This window comes from Sphaerodactylus townsendi, linkage group LG04 (genome assembly GCF_021028975.2).
Source record: "Sphaerodactylus townsendi isolate TG3544 linkage group LG04, MPM_Stown_v2.3, whole genome shotgun sequence".
Taxonomy (NCBI): Eukaryota; Metazoa; Chordata; class Lepidosauria; order Squamata; family Sphaerodactylidae; genus Sphaerodactylus; species Sphaerodactylus townsendi.
In genome coordinates, this window is record NC_059428.1 from 107907408 (window position 1) to 107926425 (window position 19018).

General features: G+C 42.1%; 1 protein-coding gene across 2 annotated transcripts in view; it reads left to right on the plus strand.

Moving 5' to 3' along the window:
• Positions 1-19018, plus strand: part of NALCN (sodium leak channel, non-selective) — a 286369-nt gene that overhangs the window by 234625 nt on the left and 32726 nt on the right. For both annotated transcript variants that reach the window (XM_048493957.1, XM_048493958.1), the window contains 8 exons: positions 2630-2721; positions 6227-6349; positions 9029-9085; positions 9285-9405; positions 9504-9635; positions 14465-14632; positions 16759-16863; positions 18317-18423. In XM_048493957.1, the coding sequence (XP_048349914.1) occupies positions 2630-2721; positions 6227-6349; positions 9029-9085; positions 9285-9405; positions 9504-9635; positions 14465-14632; positions 16759-16863; positions 18317-18423 (905 nt within the window). The remainder of the gene's footprint in view (positions 1-2629; positions 2722-6226; positions 6350-9028; positions 9086-9284; positions 9406-9503; positions 9636-14464; positions 14633-16758; positions 16864-18316; positions 18424-19018) is intronic.

The following is a 19018-nucleotide window of genomic DNA, read 5'->3' on the forward strand; positions in this document are numbered from 1 at the left end:
TTTATATATGTGCTGTCAGCAGGCAGGGAATGGTCAGATCCGGCCTTGCAGGGCCAAAGAGGCAGCAGGCAAAAGCATAGTCCAATGGGTCAAGTCCAACAGCAGTCCAATGGGTCATGGCAGGCAGCAGGCAAAATGTAGCCAGATCACAGTTTATTGGATCAAGGCAGGTGGCAGGTAAAGCATAGTCAGATAACAGTCCACAGGTCGTGGCACAGGAGAACCAATAAACAGGCTGGAGATCAAATGAAGAACTATATACATGGCAGCCATTGGGGCAAGCAGCAATAATTTCTTGGCAATCACAGGTGAAGCAAGCCTGCATAGTAAGGCTTATACAGAGAGCCTTATCCAATGGGTTGGGATTCTGCAAGGAGTTAATCCTCATCAGATGCAGCCACTTCTATCTTCCCATATCTTGCTGCAATACGAGCACTCCTCCTTTGCTTCTGCTGCAGCTGCCTCTGCTTCTTCCTCCTGTGCACAGCTGACATTACTGGGTTCCCTAGGAGGGTCTGCAGGCTCCTTCTTTCAGTTTTCACAGTTCAGGGCAGCAGGAATAAAATCAGTAATGCATTTTACCTCTATCTTGAAATTCTTTTACTCTGATTCATAAAATTCATTAATGTTGCCATTATTTTATAGTTTATTAGTTTATTTTCTCAGTTCTCTTGACTTCCAACACCATCCAAAGGTCCAGGTTTTTCTGGTAGCATGGGGAGGCAAAAAACAAAAAAGCCTCCCTACCCCTGGAAAAACCCCACTTGGTTTAACAGACCTATGCCACCAAAAGGTGGCATAAGTCCAAAGCCCTGGCTGCGGGTGTAACAGAGGAAATGGCCAGGTGAAAACCAACTAGTGTTGCCTTCTTTCTGGCCATGTCTTTGGACCACCCCTGCAATGCCAACAGTGGTGGTGCAGGGACACTGGTGTGGTGCTCAGCACCATGTTTCATCATTGAGGAGGGCTGCAGCATCTAGCCACCAGCAAATTCACCAGCAAATTGTTATTCTCTATCTTGGTTTCTAACCCAAATCACAATCCAAATAAGACCAGCTGCTTGATAATATAATGTAATACTAGGTACTGCTAATTCTGCAGCGTCATAATGCTGTTGCCCATAGTGGGCATAGCCGCTGCCTGCCTTCCGCCCTTCTAAGGACAGGTGCAGTGGAGCCTCTTAGCTGTGCCCTTTCCCAACTGGCAATGGTTGCCCCTGGTGATTCGTGGGCACTCTTTTTCTACATCTTAAAAAACCCACTCCTTTTTCCTTCTTTCCTTCTTTTCCTTCCTTCTTTTTTTCACAAATTCTATTGTGCGAACTACAAAATGGACATTATCCTTCATATATCTTTTCAGTAGAAAGCCTGTCTCATCTTCATGGATTGTGCATTTCCTTAACCTTTTCACCATTATTGAAGTAAAATGTTTATAGTCCACATTTGAGTTGGGTTATAAGATTGTGGCAGTGATGGGTCATTGCCTTCTTTATGAATCACTGTTATGTGGACTTCTTGCCGTGATAATGGGAATACTTTCTCTGTACTTAATTCATTCATGACTTTTTGGAGCTGTTGTATTAAACTCTCTTCCAAGCATTTATAATGCACTACTGTAAATTCATCTGGGTCTGGCACTTTATCTTTTTTTCTGTGTCCAGGAGGATGCCGGCATGGCTGGGGGCATTCTGAGGGTGTTCCTGGGGATGCAGCCAACCTTAATCGGCTTCCACTTGACCTTTCAAGCTGGGAACTCCGACCTAGGGCCAGCTGTTTTCACCTATGGGGGCTTCAGAGGCAGCCAGAGTTTTCCAGAGCATCGCTGCCTCACCACATTGCCTGGAAGCCTTCAGGAAGCAGCGCAGTGGTGCAGCAGTGGCACCATCCCTAGCCCTCTGAGCCCCTTGAGTTGTGCTAAAAGAGAAGCAAACTCCATGTTAGTAAGCCGTAGTAATTGCTGAGTGAAAGTTTCCCATGAGATCACAAAACGTCAGAGAGGCACACTAGAAAAACTTAATGTTTCCCAGATTTCTAAAGTAGCCACGATTGGATGGATAACAAAACTCGTTAGGATACATGTTTTTTTAAAAAGTCTCTCCCATTGCTATGCATAATAACAAAGAACTTATGTAAGGTTTTGTTCTGCTGAGATCATTGTACAGACTTGTAAGACACATGTAGCAATAAAGGTTTTAATTCTGTCCTTATATCAAGTAATCTTTTTCTCCTTGAGTAGACTAAAGTGATATTAAAGGGTTGGAGCGAAACCTAATCAACGTTGAGCCTTTTAAGTTTCCATTGTTGCAGTGATTGAGATTTAAACGGGTGTCTAATTCTCCCGCTGAAATCCGTGGAACAGAAGATTGCTTAATGATGGCTGGATCATGCCCTTGGCTAATGCGTTTAATGGCCGAGTTACAGTACCCAGGTTGCAATAGCTGGATGTAATTACTAATCAACTTACTAGTCAAGGTTTCTCAATACCTGCATAAAAACCTTCATCGTGTAGTGCTGATGTTCAAAGTGAAAACTTTGAAAGGTTACCTGCAGTTACATAAATTGTCTTGCTTTGATCTTACAGAAGAAGAAAAAAAATAAGAGAACTGATTTTTTTTTTGTTCTGCTTCCAGCATTCTAACACAGTAAGGTACAGGAATGCACAGAGAGAGGACAGTGAGATAAAAATGATCCAAGAAAAGAAAGAACAAGCTGAAATGAAAAGGTATTTTTGGATTTTAAATGTCTTTATCTTCATCAGAAGCAGCAGTGGCATAGTGGTTAAGAGCAGGTGCATTCTAGTCTGGAGGAACCAGCTTTGATTCCCTGCTGTGCCCCTTGAGCTGTGGAGGCTTATCTGGGGAATTCAGATTAGCTTGTGCTCTCTCACACATGCCAGCTGGGTGACCTTGGGCTAGTCACAGCTTTTCAGAGCTCTCTCGGCCCCACCCACCTCACAGGTTTGTTGCGAGGGGGGAAGGGAAAGGAGATTGTAAGCCCCTTTGAGTCTCCTACAGGAGACAAAGGGGGGATATAAATCCAAACTCTTCTTCTTCTTTTATTAAATGCCTTTACTGAACATTGGATCAGAAGGACACTAATGTCCACTTCATGTTGATGTTCATTTTGGTAAGATAAATTTAAATGCAAAGTATCATTTACAAAGGAAGGCAACACATACAAAGTAACTATTCCTTTTAGAATATGTGCAACATTAGAAAAAGAAGAATTATTTTTAAGGACTATGCATGTTCGTGCTAAATCTATATGAGTGCATTTCTTATATGAGAATCAAATTACTTGTGTGTACAATAAGAATATGTATATTAGGATCACACCCACTGACCTCAACCCACATCCATTCAGCACATTTGAAGAGCTGGTGCACATTTATTTGCCTTACTTATAGTCCACCTTGCTCACAGGGACTCAAAGCAGATTACATCTAATGAGTCAGTACAAGTGACAAACTAGGACTCAATAACCAGTGCATTGAGATTTAAGAATCACCAGAAAGGACTGAAGCATAGCATATGTATTCACATGATGCCTCCGTTGGTACAGAAACTACATAAATGGGATGCTCCTTACACTAAGGCAGTGGTTCTCAACCTGGGGGTCGCGACCCTTTGGGGATCGAACGATCCTTTCACAGGGGTCGCCAGTCTACACCTTCTTTGAGGGCCGCTTCCGTGCCCAGTGCCTCCAGCTTCTCAGCCTGCATACCTTCCTGCGTGGCCAGGCCAGCTCCATCTGCTCTACCCTCAGCGAGCAGACCTAGAAGTCCGAGATGCCTTCCTTGGGCACCAAAATGTAGAAGAGCCAGCTGCCGGGAGGGCGCTTCAGAAAAACCAATTCCCACACCCCAGCAACCCCCGACACACCACCGAAGGGGAGAGAAGCACGGGAGCGGCCCTCGGTTGGCTGCCCTCTGCCTGCCAGACTTTGGGCGCGTGCCTGGGCACGCGCCTGTCCACGCACCTTCTTCGCCCCAGCACTTGACTCTTCTTTGGACCAAGTTGCCGACGGTTCAGGGCTGCCCCCCCTCATCTCTTCCCCCCCCCCCATCGGACGCTTGCTTTCTGGTGCTCTCTGGGGACCTTGGACTTGGTTTGCTGCCACAACCCACGGGTTTGGGCAGGTCCCTGCAGCAGGGGTTTCCCTTCCCCTTTTTGTAATCAATAAACAATGTTTTGTTCGACTGTTTCCTCAGGGAAAAAATCTCAAAGAGGCAGAAGGTCTGTTTTGTTTTCCTCTCAGGGAGGGGAGCAGGATAGGGCTGCTTGGATAGGGCTGGAGGGGGAGGGATGCTGCAGATCGGATGGCTCTCTGATCCTCTTTTCTGGGTTGAAGGTAAGGAGATGCTGCAAGGCTGCCATCCAAATAAACACTTCACTGGGGCTTAAAGTTCGCAGAAAGGGGGGTGAGTCTTGCAACTACACAGGATTAGATTCAAGGGGGAAAAATCTTCCAATAACTGGTTTGGGGACATGTTTAAGACCCTGAATCTTTCTGCCTCCCCTCCTTCCTTCAGCTTTCCCCTATTGATCCTATAGCTACGTGTTATTTGCCCATAGGTGGTGGCCATGCTCCGAGTCCTTCTCTGTTAAAGCTAGGGATCTGGGCACACACACCCAACAGATTTCTTCCCAGTTGCTGTCCTTTTGCTCCCTCACAAGTGAACAATAACCCTCGGAGGGGAGCAGGCAAAGGCTGGAAATAGACTAGGAGGTTCACAGACTGCTAATGAATCTGTTCTGCTCCCCTACAGTCTGTATGACCTGTGAAACTCACTGACACAACTGAAGCAGGTAATTAAAACTTGGGAGCTAACCAACGTTCAGCAATAGCAAACTTCAGAAGAGACTGTGCTGAGCCCAAAATGAGTATATCAGTAACAAGAGCCCTCCTGAACATACACAGTGTGCTTTTTCTTTGCCATTAATAACCATTTCTGACAAACACACTTTTGGGGTTTCAGGGATGAGATTCTTGACTGGGCACAGGCTAGGTTTGAGACTTTTTGCCTGTTCTGAACCCTATTCATAGGACTGTTATGATCTTTATAAGCCTAAACATCGCTAATCTGATTTGCCTAGATGCTTTAATTATGCTCAATTTGTAACAATGGAAATACATCCTGCACATCAGATGTTTACATTACGATTCATAATAGTAGCAACATTACAGTTATGAATTAGCAATAAAAATAATTTTATGGTTGGGGGTCACCACAACATGAGGAAGTGTATTAAAAGGTCACAGCATTAGGAAGGTTGAGAACCACTGCACTAAGGGCACTTTTGCACATGCAGAATAATGCATTTTCAGTCCACCTTCAGTGTACTTTGCAGCTAGATTTTACTGTGCGGAATAGCAAAATCCACTTCCAAACAATTGTGACAGTGGATTGAAAGTGCATTATTCTGCATGTGCAAAAGTGCCCTAAGCCACACACAGCAGTACAGATCATAGTTCCTAATCATTTATCCAAGCAAGTTTGTAAAACTGTTTTGTTCTGTGCAACTCTATTGCCTGAACAGAAAAATAGTTCAGTTTTGAATAGTTTGAATAGTTCAGTTTTGTACAGTTTGTGGGAGGCCAGGAGACTGGGAATTGTCCTGACTTCCTTGGACAAACCATTTCACAAGGCAGGAGCCACAGTGGAGAAAGCCTTTGTATCAGCAGTTGTTGATTTTCCTCATTTGCAGGTGGGTACCCGGAGAAGCCCCTGCTGACTTGAGCAAAGTTGTCATGGAAGAACACAGTGCATAAATTATGTACATATTGCCTTTGCTTTTTTCTAGGATGTGCATAGTTTGTACACATGAAATCACTACATTATGGTGAACTTGTTATACAAAGATGTGGTTGATAGTATCACTCCCTGGACTGATATTATCAACCACGTCTTTGCATAATAAGTTCCACCCAAACACTTACTGATTGGTTCCCCACCCTGGGACATGGACAATATATACCCCAAACATTCCCTTCTCTCTGGACACAGTGTGTAACAGACTTTCCTCTATGATACACCTCTGAAGATGCCAGCCACAGATGCAGGCAAAACATTAGGAATAAGATCCACCAGACCATGGCCACACAGCCTGGAAAACCCACCAGAACCAACTGTACTGAGTTTGTGTACCAAGTGAAGTTTAATATATTTGACTGCACCTTTGTCATTGACTGACTGTTTTGCAAAATCTTGAATTATTCTTTAAAAGAAAAGTCCAGGAAGAGGAGTTGCGAGAGAATCATCCATATTTTGACAAGCCACTTTTCATAGTTGGTCGCGAACATCGTTTCAGAAATTTCTGCCGAGTGGTTGTACGCGCTCGTTTTAATGCGTAAGTATATACAAGCAGTTTGATTGCATGTTTGTTATCTTGCTTGAGCTTTGCATCTTCCCTCACCCCTTCCTTCACCACACCCATCCAATTTCATGTGGTGGTATGTTTCATGTGGCTTCTGTAATTCTGCAAATACTTGCCAAGGAAGATAGCATCGTCATGTTGCAAGCTTCCATTTCACGTCAACGCAGCTGTTGATCGGAACTCATAATGTAATGATGCTGGGTCATGCAGTTAGTTTACATTTAGTATTTCCAGCACAAATTAATTTATTTGAATTGTGTGCCTTGAAGTTGGGGTTTCATATGAGCACCGAGTGGCGCACAAAGACTTGGATGCTATTTTGCTCTAATGGTGATTGTTTGAAGGTTTCACCTGACCTTGATCATGGCAACTAATAGCTGCATGTTGATTATTTTATTTATATCCTGCTTTTGATCTTTCATGACTTATGTAGAATTCCCAGGAAGTGTCTCATTGAGGCACTTAGCAACCCAATACTTCCTCAGCTTTGGTAGAGTTTCATTTCATTTCATTTCACTTTATATTTATACCCCGCCCTATCCCTGAAGGGCTCAGGGCGGCTAACAACATAATATACATTATACCAATATAACAATGATAAATTACATAGAACTAAAATAGAACCAGATTACAGATGGCAACTTAGCATTTCGAACTAAACAATTTCGGAGAACAATAACAGCAGCATTTGCAGCACATTACCACTAAATCCATAATATCCACAACATTAATCATAAGTCAGTACATTAGCAATAATACATAACTACATAGCAATAATAAAAAACATCAGAATAACAGTATATTACAATTAAATCAAACTATACTGATACATTTACAACCATATGTTTCCAATGCATCAATACATCAACTCCACAAACAATACATAACAATCAACTAATGCAACAACAAGCAATACATTAAACAGTGCAATGAAATCATTAGCAATAACTGAGACTACCCCACATTAAACTATACTGCTGCAAAAACCTAACAAAACTACCTATTTAAAGGATTTGGCTACTCCTACCTCTACACCTAGCAATGTACAAAAGAATAACTACACAGAGGAAACTGACTAATTCACAAGTACAAAACTAACAACTAGCTACTTGCTAACAACTCCTAGTAGCCTATACGCCTAATATGAAGTACCTTAAACTAGGGCCAATGGAGAGTAATGAAGAGTAATAATGTAAAAATTCAGCACAAAAAAGGCCAATGTCTCTTCTCCCTCAACCAAACTGCTGGGGATTCCTGATACCATCTCCTGTAACTTAGTCCACTGCTGGCAATCTCCGCTATTATTGAAGGTCCATGTTTATTTCTGCGCGAAAACCTCTGCCACTGGTTCCCCGTCATTTGGCTCCTCGTTCCTCGGTGTAACAGGGTATCCTACTGGCTTGCATCTGCTCGTACCACTCTGATGGATCTCGCATTAGTTGATGCAGGGGGCCTCTGCCACCGACCCCCTCCCATTCAGCTCACCAATATGACTGCTGCCGCCATCTCCTCACATCCAGTGCCATGAAGGAGTTTCTGCCACTAAGTACCCACTGCCCAGTCCGCTGGGGGGGAGGCCTGCCACTCGCCATTTTCTAACCGGGCTCCCCTTAGATGGAATTTGGGGCCAGTTAGCAGTCCTTGGAGTCGGCGTCGACTCTCGGCAGTAACGCTGTGACTCAGCAGCACAACAGCTCAGCAAAGCAAGGTCAAAGACATTCCACAGCACAGCACTCCAAGCATTCCAAGCATTCCTGATTTGCCACAGTATCAACTTTCTGCAGGCTCCGACACCAAGGCAGGTACTAAAAATTGTTTAGAAGTTCACTAAAAGTTCACTAAAATTCTGTCTATGTCCATCCAATTAATTAACTAGGACTAAAAATACCGGAGCTTCTCCTTAACGACCAGCTCCGGGCACCATCTTGATTGGGAGGTAATTGTAGAATTGTATATTAGATGTGTCCATCCTAATTGGGAGGTAGCAGAAGAGCAGGGTATCAAGTACATTCTAGGATTGTAGTTTCTAGACCACTGGATAGTTAATGTAGGATTCTCTGGAAATTGCAGTTCCCATAATGCATTGGTAGTCAGGAAATGGAAGGAATAAAAGTGAAGAAGAAGAAGAAGAAGAAGAAGAAGAAGAAGAAGAAGAAGAAGAAGAAGAAGAAGAAGAAGAAGAAGAAGAAGAAGAAGAAGAAGAAGAAGATGATGATGATGATATCCCCCCTTTCTCTCCTATAGGAGACTCAAAGGGGCTTACAAATTCCTTACCCTTCCCCCCTCACAGCAAACAGCCTATGAGGTAGGTGGGGCTGAGAGAGCTCAGAAGAACTGTGACTAGCCCAAGGTCACCCAGTGTGTTGGAATGTACAGGCTAATCTGAATTCCCTAGATAAGCCTCCGCACCTCAGGTGGCAGAGCGGGGAATCAAACCCGGTTCCTCCAAATTAGAGTACACCTGCTCTTAACCACTACGCTCCAAAAAGAGTTTAATGTACTTCTATTTAAAATGGCTTTTGTTTCAAAACATGCTATTTAAATTTTGACCCAGAGATTAAAGATGGTGGAGTCTCTTGTATAAAGTGTGTATGATGATTATATACCATAATGTAGCTTGCAATATTCTGAAGGCATGCTTCTCTGTTACAGTTCTAAAACGGACCCTGTTACAGGAGCAGTGAAAAATACCAAATATCATCAACTTTAGTAAGTATTTTAAATTGCTCTGGAAAACATTTTTTTTGTAAATATGTTGTTAGAAAAAAAGGTTATTAACATTTTAAAAATGCTAAAATTGTGCAGTATTTCCTGTTGAAACCTCTCTATTCTGTATTTTCAATGGATATTTATCAACTCTCCCTCTAAAGATCTTACAGAAGGAGCTTTGTTTTGCTTTGTTTTGCAGTGATTTGGTAGGGTTGGTAACTTACCTGGACTGGGTAATGATCATTGTTACTATATGCTCCTGCATTTCAATGATGTTTGAATCGCCTTTTCGACGAGTCATGCATGCACCAACACTTCAGGTAATTCAGTGGATGCAATCCTCATTTGTTGTACAAACGAGTCTCTTTTCTTACCTTTTTAGCATTAAACAGTCATTGGCCTTTGCGTTGCTTTCCAGATTGCTGAATATGTTTTTGTAATCTTCATGAGCATTGAACTTAATCTGAAGATCATGGCTGATGGCTTGTTTTTCACTCCAACGGCAGTTATAAGAGACTTTGGAGGTGTCATGGATATATTTATATATCTGGTAGGTTTGTAGTCTTCATGATTTTTTCCTCAAACATCCTTAATATTCCCATGGTCATTTTTAAAGCATTTGTTTTAAAATATGAATCAGAGTCCACATGAGGAACTAAAACTAATTTTTATTCATAGATTGTGTCCAAATTTCAAAAACATTTTGTAATTTATCAATAGTACACAGCTATTAACATTTAAATGTTTGACAAATGCATATGCCAAAGTGTGATTCAGTTGTACAATTATGCTTCCTAGAAGTTTACCATAGTCCTCTCCAACGTATTTAGTCAGCACCTTCTACTTGCAGAGGCTATGACTCAGTGCTTAGAGCACCTGCTTTGTATACAGAAGATTCTTTGTTCAAGTCCTAGCACCTCCAGTTAAAAGGATCAGGTGCTGATGTGAAAAATACCTCTCCCTGAGAATTTGGCAACACTGACTAGTGGTATGATTAGTATTGTTGTTGTTGTTAGTTATGTGATTTCCTCACTGGCGATTAATCCTGGGATAGTCACCCGAAATATCCAGGTTCCCTTGAGATCTCCTCACAGCAAACTGTGGAACACAGATCAGTTCCGTTTCTGGCGCTCCTCCCCCCACTTATCATGGGATTTTCCTGGACCTGCTTGTATATGCACCTTTTTGAAAAAAAAACACTCCAATGGAAGCTAATAGGAGATGGGGGCTACACATTTGAGGGTCCGTAACCTTAAACCCCCATGAATCAAACTTCACCAAACCTGGTTGGTATCATCAGGAGAGTCTCTTACCAGTACCACCCAGGTTTTTTGATGTTTGGTCCAGGGGGTCCAAAACTATGGACTCCCAAAAGGGGTGCCCCCATCCCCCATTGTTTCCAATGGGAGCTAATAGGAGATGGGGGCTACACATTTGAGGGTCCATAACTTTGGCCCCCATGAACCAAGCTTCACCAAATCTGGATGGTATCATCAGGAGGGTCTCCTAAAGATACTCTGAAATTTTGGTGCTGCTAGCTTAACAATTGCACCCCTGACAGCAGGCACCCCCCTCCCCCAAGAGGCAAGGGTAGATAGTCTTCACTAGAAACATGTCTTCACTAGAAACATGCTGCAGTAAGGATGTTGGATCCTGGGTGAAAAGGTGTCAATTCTTTTGAAACTTGGTTGTATCTAGATTACATTTTCAGTGGGAATTCGGCCTTAGTTAGTTTTAATATCCCATCTCTCCCCTTTTGGGCTTGGGGCAGCGTATAACAGTTACAGTACAATACAATGAAAACATTTTAAAACAGCAGCATTCCATCAATATTTTACAATTGCAAAGTGATGACTAAATGTCAACCCATTACAACTTTGGAACCTACACACCAAGGGGCCATAAGCCAGGATGATAATGATGGTCAAGAGTTGAGTAAAAGTCAATGTCAGGACAGCTTCATATGTTTCTCTTGGCTCTAAATTAAATTCTCAACTGCTTTCCTTCTTTGTCATTGTTTGAGTCCTCCTTGACATCATCATTTCCCCTCTCACTCTCTTCAGTGCCCTGTCCAATCATTGGACTGCTTCTCTTCCATGTTTGCTTTTGAGTTACAGAGCCAATTCATCCAGTCAAAGAATGGGATATGGGATGTAATCTTCATTGACACCTCCTACAAATACCATTTCACTCAGGGGAAAAAAGCACCAAATCAGTTGCCATTTTTTTCCACTTATCTCTTAGTCTCAGTTTTCACTCCAAATAGCTAAACTCACTTCAAATGCCTTGCATATCCAGTCTAGCCCTGCAGCATTTTCATCTTATATGGTTAAGTGCTTATTCACGCATGTGTGCATATCAGTAAGTGACAGTGGCGTACCTGCCTAGGGACAGAGGGTACCCTATGTCCCCGGGCGCCCCCATTTGGTCACGTGGGGGGGCGCCAACATTTCAGGGTCATTTGTATGTTTTTAAAAAATTTTAGTGTTTTTTTTATCATTTATACCTGCAGGGGGCGCATTTTTGCTATTAGTTGCATCGAAAATTTCAGGGTACCATCCAGGAGACTGTCCTTGATGATACTTCTATCCCAAATGTGGGAGGGATAAGTTTGAGTTCAGTGGGCAGCAAAGTTAAGTGGGACCCCTCAAAGGGGGTGCCCCATCCCCTACTATGTTTTCTAAATGGGAGCTGCAACAGGTGGAGATGGGGCTACCCATTTGAGGGACAATAACTTTGGTCCCCTGAACATAACTTCATCTGGAAATTTGGGTGGTACTCAAGTAAGAATAGTTACTCAGGATGATACCCTTTGAAATTCTTTTGGTGTCACAAGCTTTAAAAATACACCCCTTCCAGGCACCCCAAGAAATTTGCCCAAGATTCTTTGTTTTGCAGTGACTTGGGTCCATTGTATCCAATGGGGAATTTCTGAGTGTGTAGGGGGAGGGTGGCCGCCCTACATGGTGGGGGAGGGTGGCCGCCCATACACCGGGGGTGTGTGTGTGCCAAACTCAGGTTTTGTCCCCGGGCGCCAGTTTGCCTAGGTACACCCCTGGTAAGTGACGCTTTTACTTATAGCTGAATCTGTGACCCACACCATTCATGTGCCCCCAGCCTTATTACGAAATATCTAATAATGTGCCCATTTTTACTTTTAATTGGGTTTTCTATCCCTAAATACATTATTTAGGATCACTTAACCATTAAAGTATCTCCTCAGTATCTTTTTTTTTTGCTTTATTTTCTTAACTAACAGCTACCATTCCCCCCAGAAAACCCATCTTTGAATTCATATGAACATTCATACTTTTCTTGGGATGCATCTTGCACAACGTCATAGCTGACTAGACTTCAGAACTGGACGTGCCGCATTTTGTGCTTGTTTAGTCCATGCCTATACTGGGCAAATAATCAATAAATTTATGTGATATAAGGTTGAATTACCCATATGTGGTATTATATAAATAATAAATTCAGATGTTATCTAGAAGAGTCTGTTTTAAAATTCATGCAAACTGGTTTATACCATGAACAAGACTTCTGAGTGAAAACATTCTGAGCTTGATTAAATTTTATAGAAATTAGACTGTGTCAGGGATATAATGAATATAATTTGTCATAATCAATTTGTATTCAAGACTTGTGTCCCTGCAGTCAGAAAATGAGGTCATTTCTCAGAGATCCTTCTTCTCCTTTTACATATTCCAAATTATTTCCACCTTCCTAACAAGCTACAAAAACATTTAGTTAGTTTGTGTTGTAGCATATTTATTTGTGTGCTGTTGTTTGAGAAAGGAGAAAGTTGCTTTAAAATGTCCCTATCCTCTTTTTTACAAAAGAATAAAAATTGAATAATTTTTAAAGCAAAAAGATAAGTATCACAGTCTTTAAGTACCTTTTCTGGGAACTAAGTCCTATCAAAATAAAATGAGTCATACTTCCAAGAAAAGGAGAACAATCCAATGTCATTGAAACCAGCGATATAATTTTCTATGTATTTTCCAATCTTACCAAAGCTACCCACAATTTCATTTCAATCAAGGAGCTACTAATAAAAGTCTATGGTAATACCAATGCTGAAAAGGAAGTCACAAAGCCCATGAGACTGACAGTGCAAGGGAGGAAGCTGAGTGAAATCTAAGGCCATGGCAGGGGTGGAACAGAGCTTCCTATATTCTCTCAGGTTGTTCCCATAACCAACATAACATAACATGATAAAGTAGGTGGCGCAAGTAACAGCCCTTCCATTGGAGTCAGTTGGAAGCTTCAGGTGGCAGAGCCACTTCCTCATCCACATTAGGGCATTTCCATGGTCAAACAAAAATCCTTCTGTGAGGAGATACCATTGTAATAGTTAGTGTTGGGCTAGGTTCTGAGAAACTTTGGTTCAACACCTCACTTTGTCTTGAATCTCACGGGTGACTGGCTAATTATTGTTTTTCAGCCTAATCTATCTCACAGAACTGTAGTGAAAATAAAATGGAGGATGGGAGAAGGATTTTGGAGAAAGGGAAGGATAAAAATATATGGTCATAGGTTCCATATTGAGATGGAGAAGGATCTTAAATGGACCCTGGATCTGGAAAGGTCCAGTCCTTGATGTTTCTTCTGTCTGCTCCTGTGGTAGTGTAGTGAAGAGGGTGTTTGCTGCAGAGATGGAGTTTCGGATCTATTCCTGCCTGCTCTGCATTCTCCACCTACATTTATTGTTGCCACTAAGACACACAAAAGTAGACATTTCTTCCTGAATAGCATATCCACATATTCCAGGAGCTGAGTGCAGATCCACATCTAGTATTTCCATGGCATTTTTTTTCTCATTGAACCAGGATGCAGTGTTGCCTTCTCTGACCCTACTGTTTCTTCCTTGTATGTCATGCTTGTGACTATCGCATCACTCTATTCAACATGTAGGTTAGATCCTTACATGTGAGGTTGATGTGAAGGTGTCACTGATGAATGAATTATGATCAGAGGTGTATCAGGGGGAAATGGTGCCCAGGGATTGAACTCAGGTCATGAGCAGAGCTTTTGCCTGCACTCCCTCCCCAGGGAGATTCGTCTTCTTCTATTGGTGTCTTCTATTGGTGAAGAAGTTTTTGCTTCATTTGGCATATCCCCAGTAATGGTTATCGGCCCTCCTCGCTGGCTCTGGTGTTGTTTTTATTGAATTATTTTGTGATTTCAGATATTGTTTTTAATTGTTTCAGTGTTTTCATTATTTTATCACTGTCTCAAAGACTCTAATCTGGTGGATCAGCATCAAAAATATTTTTAATTAATTAATTTACTTCTGTATAAAACAGCACACTAGGTTGTGGGTTCTAATTTCAGTATTTGATTGAATTCTTAGTCTTCTTTAATATCTTTCAAAAGGTAAGCTTGATATTTCTCTGCTGGATGCCTCAGAATGTTCCTGCTAAATCAGGAGCTCAGCTCTTAATGGTGCTGCGGTGTCTCCGGCCACTCCGAATCTTCAAACTGGTGCCTCAGATGAGAAAGGTTGTCCGAGAACTCTTCAGTGGCTTCAAAGAAATCTTTCTAGTAAGTGCAATTTTGTTTCCAGTCACATCTTCAGTAGCTGCAGAATGAATGCCCTTGACAGTAACCTAACAATCACAGGTTTCAAATTCTATTTGTTCTTGTGCCCTGGTTCTAGTTATCTCCTTGCTGCATCTATCAAGCAAGGGTATCAGTCAACTGCTGCTGATCATACCACTTTCTATAGCTCTTTCTGCACATTCTGAGTAATTCATTTGCAGCTTACAGACTACATATCTTTCTTTGACATTACATTGCTGTTGTGGTGGGTTTGGAAGCCCTAACACATAGGCAAAGATCAAAGGCGTAGCAAGGGGGGAAACGCCCTGTGCACTGGTGTGTCCTCTGCCCCCGTCCCGCCCTGGAATGTCCCTGCCCCTGCCACGCCATGCCCCCAGAATGCCCCGGAACAATCTCGCCACACCCCCACAGGGGTACACCCGTGGTGCATTGAACACACACACACACCATTGGAGCTGTGCCTCTGGTGAAGACGTTACAATATTGTCCATCACACTCTTCTTTCCTGCTATGGTGGAGGTTGACTTCCACTGCAGCATCTACTTTTTTTCACTGTAGGTACTTCCAAAATAGTCTTTGAAAAGCACTGATCTTGCACTGGCATGAGACAAAGGAAGTGTCTACAGCAGGGGGTAGTCTTCATCACCAGGGAGAACTGCACATGGAATGCTGTCATCCAAGCGCATATGTGCTAAACAAGTGGATTCATTACTGTCATGCTTACAATATAGAACAGTGGTTCTCAACCTGGGGGTCGAACGACCCTTTCACAGGGGTCGCCTAAGACTCTCTGTATCAGTGTTCTCCATCTGTAAAATGGATAAATGTTAGGGTTGGGGGTCACCACAACATGAGGAACTGTATTAAAGGGTCAAGGCATTAGGAAGGTTGAGAAACACTGGTATAGAATGTAGATGTGCAGGTGTTTGGGGCCCCAGTGTCCCATATTCCAAGCTTCTCCAAAGCTCTAAATTGGAGATATGAAATAAACCATCAAATATAATGCTATGAAGACCGAAGGGTATGTTTGAGTAGTTTCTGTCTGTGTTTGTATGGCAGAGACGAGAAAAACATAAGATGCTGAGAAACATTTGTAGATATTTATGCAAATACAATGAGCCATTTGTTGATGGATGTGCACCTACTAAGATGAAGTATGAATGGTTATATATGATAGCAGAGAGTGTACATCCTGTTCAGAATATGCTAGTATAGTGAGACTACTCCTCTGTGGGTTCATCACGGGAATCCATGTGCCTACAGCATGGCATTAAAGGAAAAAATGTATTTCACATTAATAATAATAAAATAGAATTATTGATCATGTAGTATTCCCAAGTAGTATCTGAAAGGAATGTCAAGATAGTGATCAAGCAATGCAAACTCCTTGGATTACATTGTGACTCCCTTCTATCACATGAGGAGACCTGCTATGTCAAGGGAAGGCTTCATCCTTGAAAGAAGACTTAATGTTGACTCCAGTCTTTTGTAATGGGAGCTTAGAAAAATTCATCAGGTTCCCCAAAAATAGGCCCCAGATTGTTATGAAGGAACTCAGTATGCTCATTCCCATATTACCCAGTTTAGTCTTGGAGACCCTAAGTGCAAATACTCTAGCAGCCATCTCACAACACCTATTTCTGGTTCTTCCTCCTAGACTCTACCAGAGGACATATAGTCTCTCCTCCAGACAAACTCTTTTTTCATTGTTTTAACCTTTTTTTCCTCCCCAACAAATTTTCTAATCAGCATGAACAAATCCAACTTTGGGGTATATTTGCACTGCTCAGGAAAGACTATTTTGCATTGCTAAGTGGCTTATCAGCCCCAGACTTGCCTGGAAAGACCCTACTAGATACATGGGCCATCCTACCACTCCGCTGACCAAAGCATGTAACATTCTTCCTGCCTAATGAGATTTCCACCAACCTAAATGGCTCTTCCTCCAATGAAGGAAGATTGGTCCACTCCACTGTCTCATACTTTGCAGCAAAATGCATAATCTCGATTAAACTAGTGATTTATTAAAGGTGTTCATAGAAGAAAGATTTGGCATTAAACATAGGCTGTTTGAAGGAAGTTTGATTACTTTTAATTCACCCTTACAGGTCTCTATTCTTTTGCTGACATTAATGCTTGTTTTTGCAAGCTTTGGAGTTCAGCTTTTTGCTGGGAAATTGGCTAAGTGCAATGATCCGCACATTATTGCAAGGGTAAGAACAAGTCTCTTTTCTTCAACAAGTCAGTCCCCTTCTCCTCTTTTACATATAAGCAGCAATTTCACTGACTAAAAGAGAGCCATTACCGAGCAGCAGGGAAAGACATTTATTTGCTTGTTTGTTTCATTGTTTAGATATTTTTATCCCTTTCTCCCAAGTGGGAACCCAAAGAATTTACAACATCACTCTCTCCTCCAAATTGTTATGCTAATATTTGAACAATAAACAACACGACTATACAACTCTAGAGCAGTAATTTCACTGAAGCTCAGAACTACATGGTTTAGAAAAACAAGTTTGTATAACGAAATGAGCATCATTGCTGCAACAATGTTCCTCTCTGTGATTAGATCCATGATTTGGATTTAAAAGATAACATTTTGAAGGCATGGTAACAATGCTGTTCAACACCAAGCCAACATTGAGGTTTGGGGAGGTTGAACATCATTCCTTCTGAAATGAGACATGATTGGTTGGATCCAGTCAGCCTTTTCCTTAAGGCTTACCCAATCCCCATCCTTAATACAACCCCTGTCTCAGTGTTTACTCATGCTGGTTCCATGAACCCCATCATAGTCTTGATGGTGGCCAGAGGAAACCCACCCGCTCTTTTTCAACAGTGGAAAAGATGGTTGGATCCAACCAGAGGTGGGATCCAGCAGGTTCTCACAGGTTCCTGAGAGTAGGTTACTAATTATTTGTGTGTGCCAAGAGGGGGTTACTAATTGGTGATTTTTGCCCTAGTTATACCCCTCCTCTCAGCAGTAGCGTGCAGAACTTGAAGCAGTCTAGCAGGAGGTGCACCAGCATGCATGGCAGCCTGCGCCTGCGTGCATTCGTTTCCCACCCACAGCCCCGCCCAGGAATGCCCCGCCTCCGGAATGCCCCGTCACGCCCGCGTTGTGCCTCACCCAGCCCCATTGGTGCTACGCCACAGTTTGAATCCCACCACCATGGGAACCTGTTACTAAATTTTTTGGATCCCACCACTGGATCCAACCCAATTTACGGTACATGAAAGTTTTATATTGCAAAAGTGAGTTAGAGCTGTGTCTTCCAGGTATGTTTGACCAATTTGGGAGAAGGTCCTCATGCATGACAGCCGTGTAGGCAGTGTACAAAAGTGGACCAGCTATTGGTGCAATTGTCATCTTTATCATCAAAGTTAGCAGAGAATGGGAAAAAAATGGGAGTCACCAAGAAGGTAACCGGGGTCTGTGATTTGATCTGCGTGTGCATAGTTAGACAAGGAAAGATACACACCCTTTTCGTTTGCAGGATTTCACCTCACCCTTTTCCATGGATGTCATCATCCTTGGGGGAGCTGGATGACCTGTCAGTCCACTGAAATAAAAGGAAATACTTCTAGTTCTATATATGATTCCTGGAATGTTTTGATTTATCTGCAGAGAGTTATTTCATCAGAATTATTTTATTGTTATGGCAGGAAGACTGTTATGGAATATTTCGAATAAATGTGAGTGTTTCCAAAAATCTAAATTTAAAACTAAGACCTGGTGAAAAGAAGCCTGGATTTTGGGTGCCCCGAGTCTGGTGAGTAATTTATTTTCGCTTGTTACTTTATTTTTAAAAAATGCAGATAGTAATACTAGAATGGGGTCCAGGCACTAGGCTACTTAATATTAATTTATAAAAAACAGAAAATGGAGAAGTTTTGGCTTTTATTCATTCCTTGAGACATGGAAATAATAATACAGTTCAGATGTTCTCTCTGGAAGCACCTTTGCCAGGTAGATACAGGCAGATGGCATCAAGTATGAGCTGGCTATTTCCATGTAGGTATGACTTTTCCCCAATCATAGTGGACACCAATCATAGTGTACCCATGTTTCACCAAAAATAAGACAGGGTCTTATATTAATTTTTTGTCTTATTTTTTTCAATGGCTTTGTGGCGCCGTGCCGCCGCCCGTGACCAGATCAGCTGTGCCAGGGAATCTGTAATTAAGGCTTATTTTTGGAGCAGGGCTTATATTTCAATCATCCTCCAAAAATCCCAAAAAATCATGCTAGGGCTTATTTTCAGGGTAGGGCTTATTTTCGGGGAAACAGGTAATAACTGTCCCCAGTTATATGTGTATTGTGATCTAATAGTTATAATCTTTTATCTGCAAATTGTTCCTTTATGC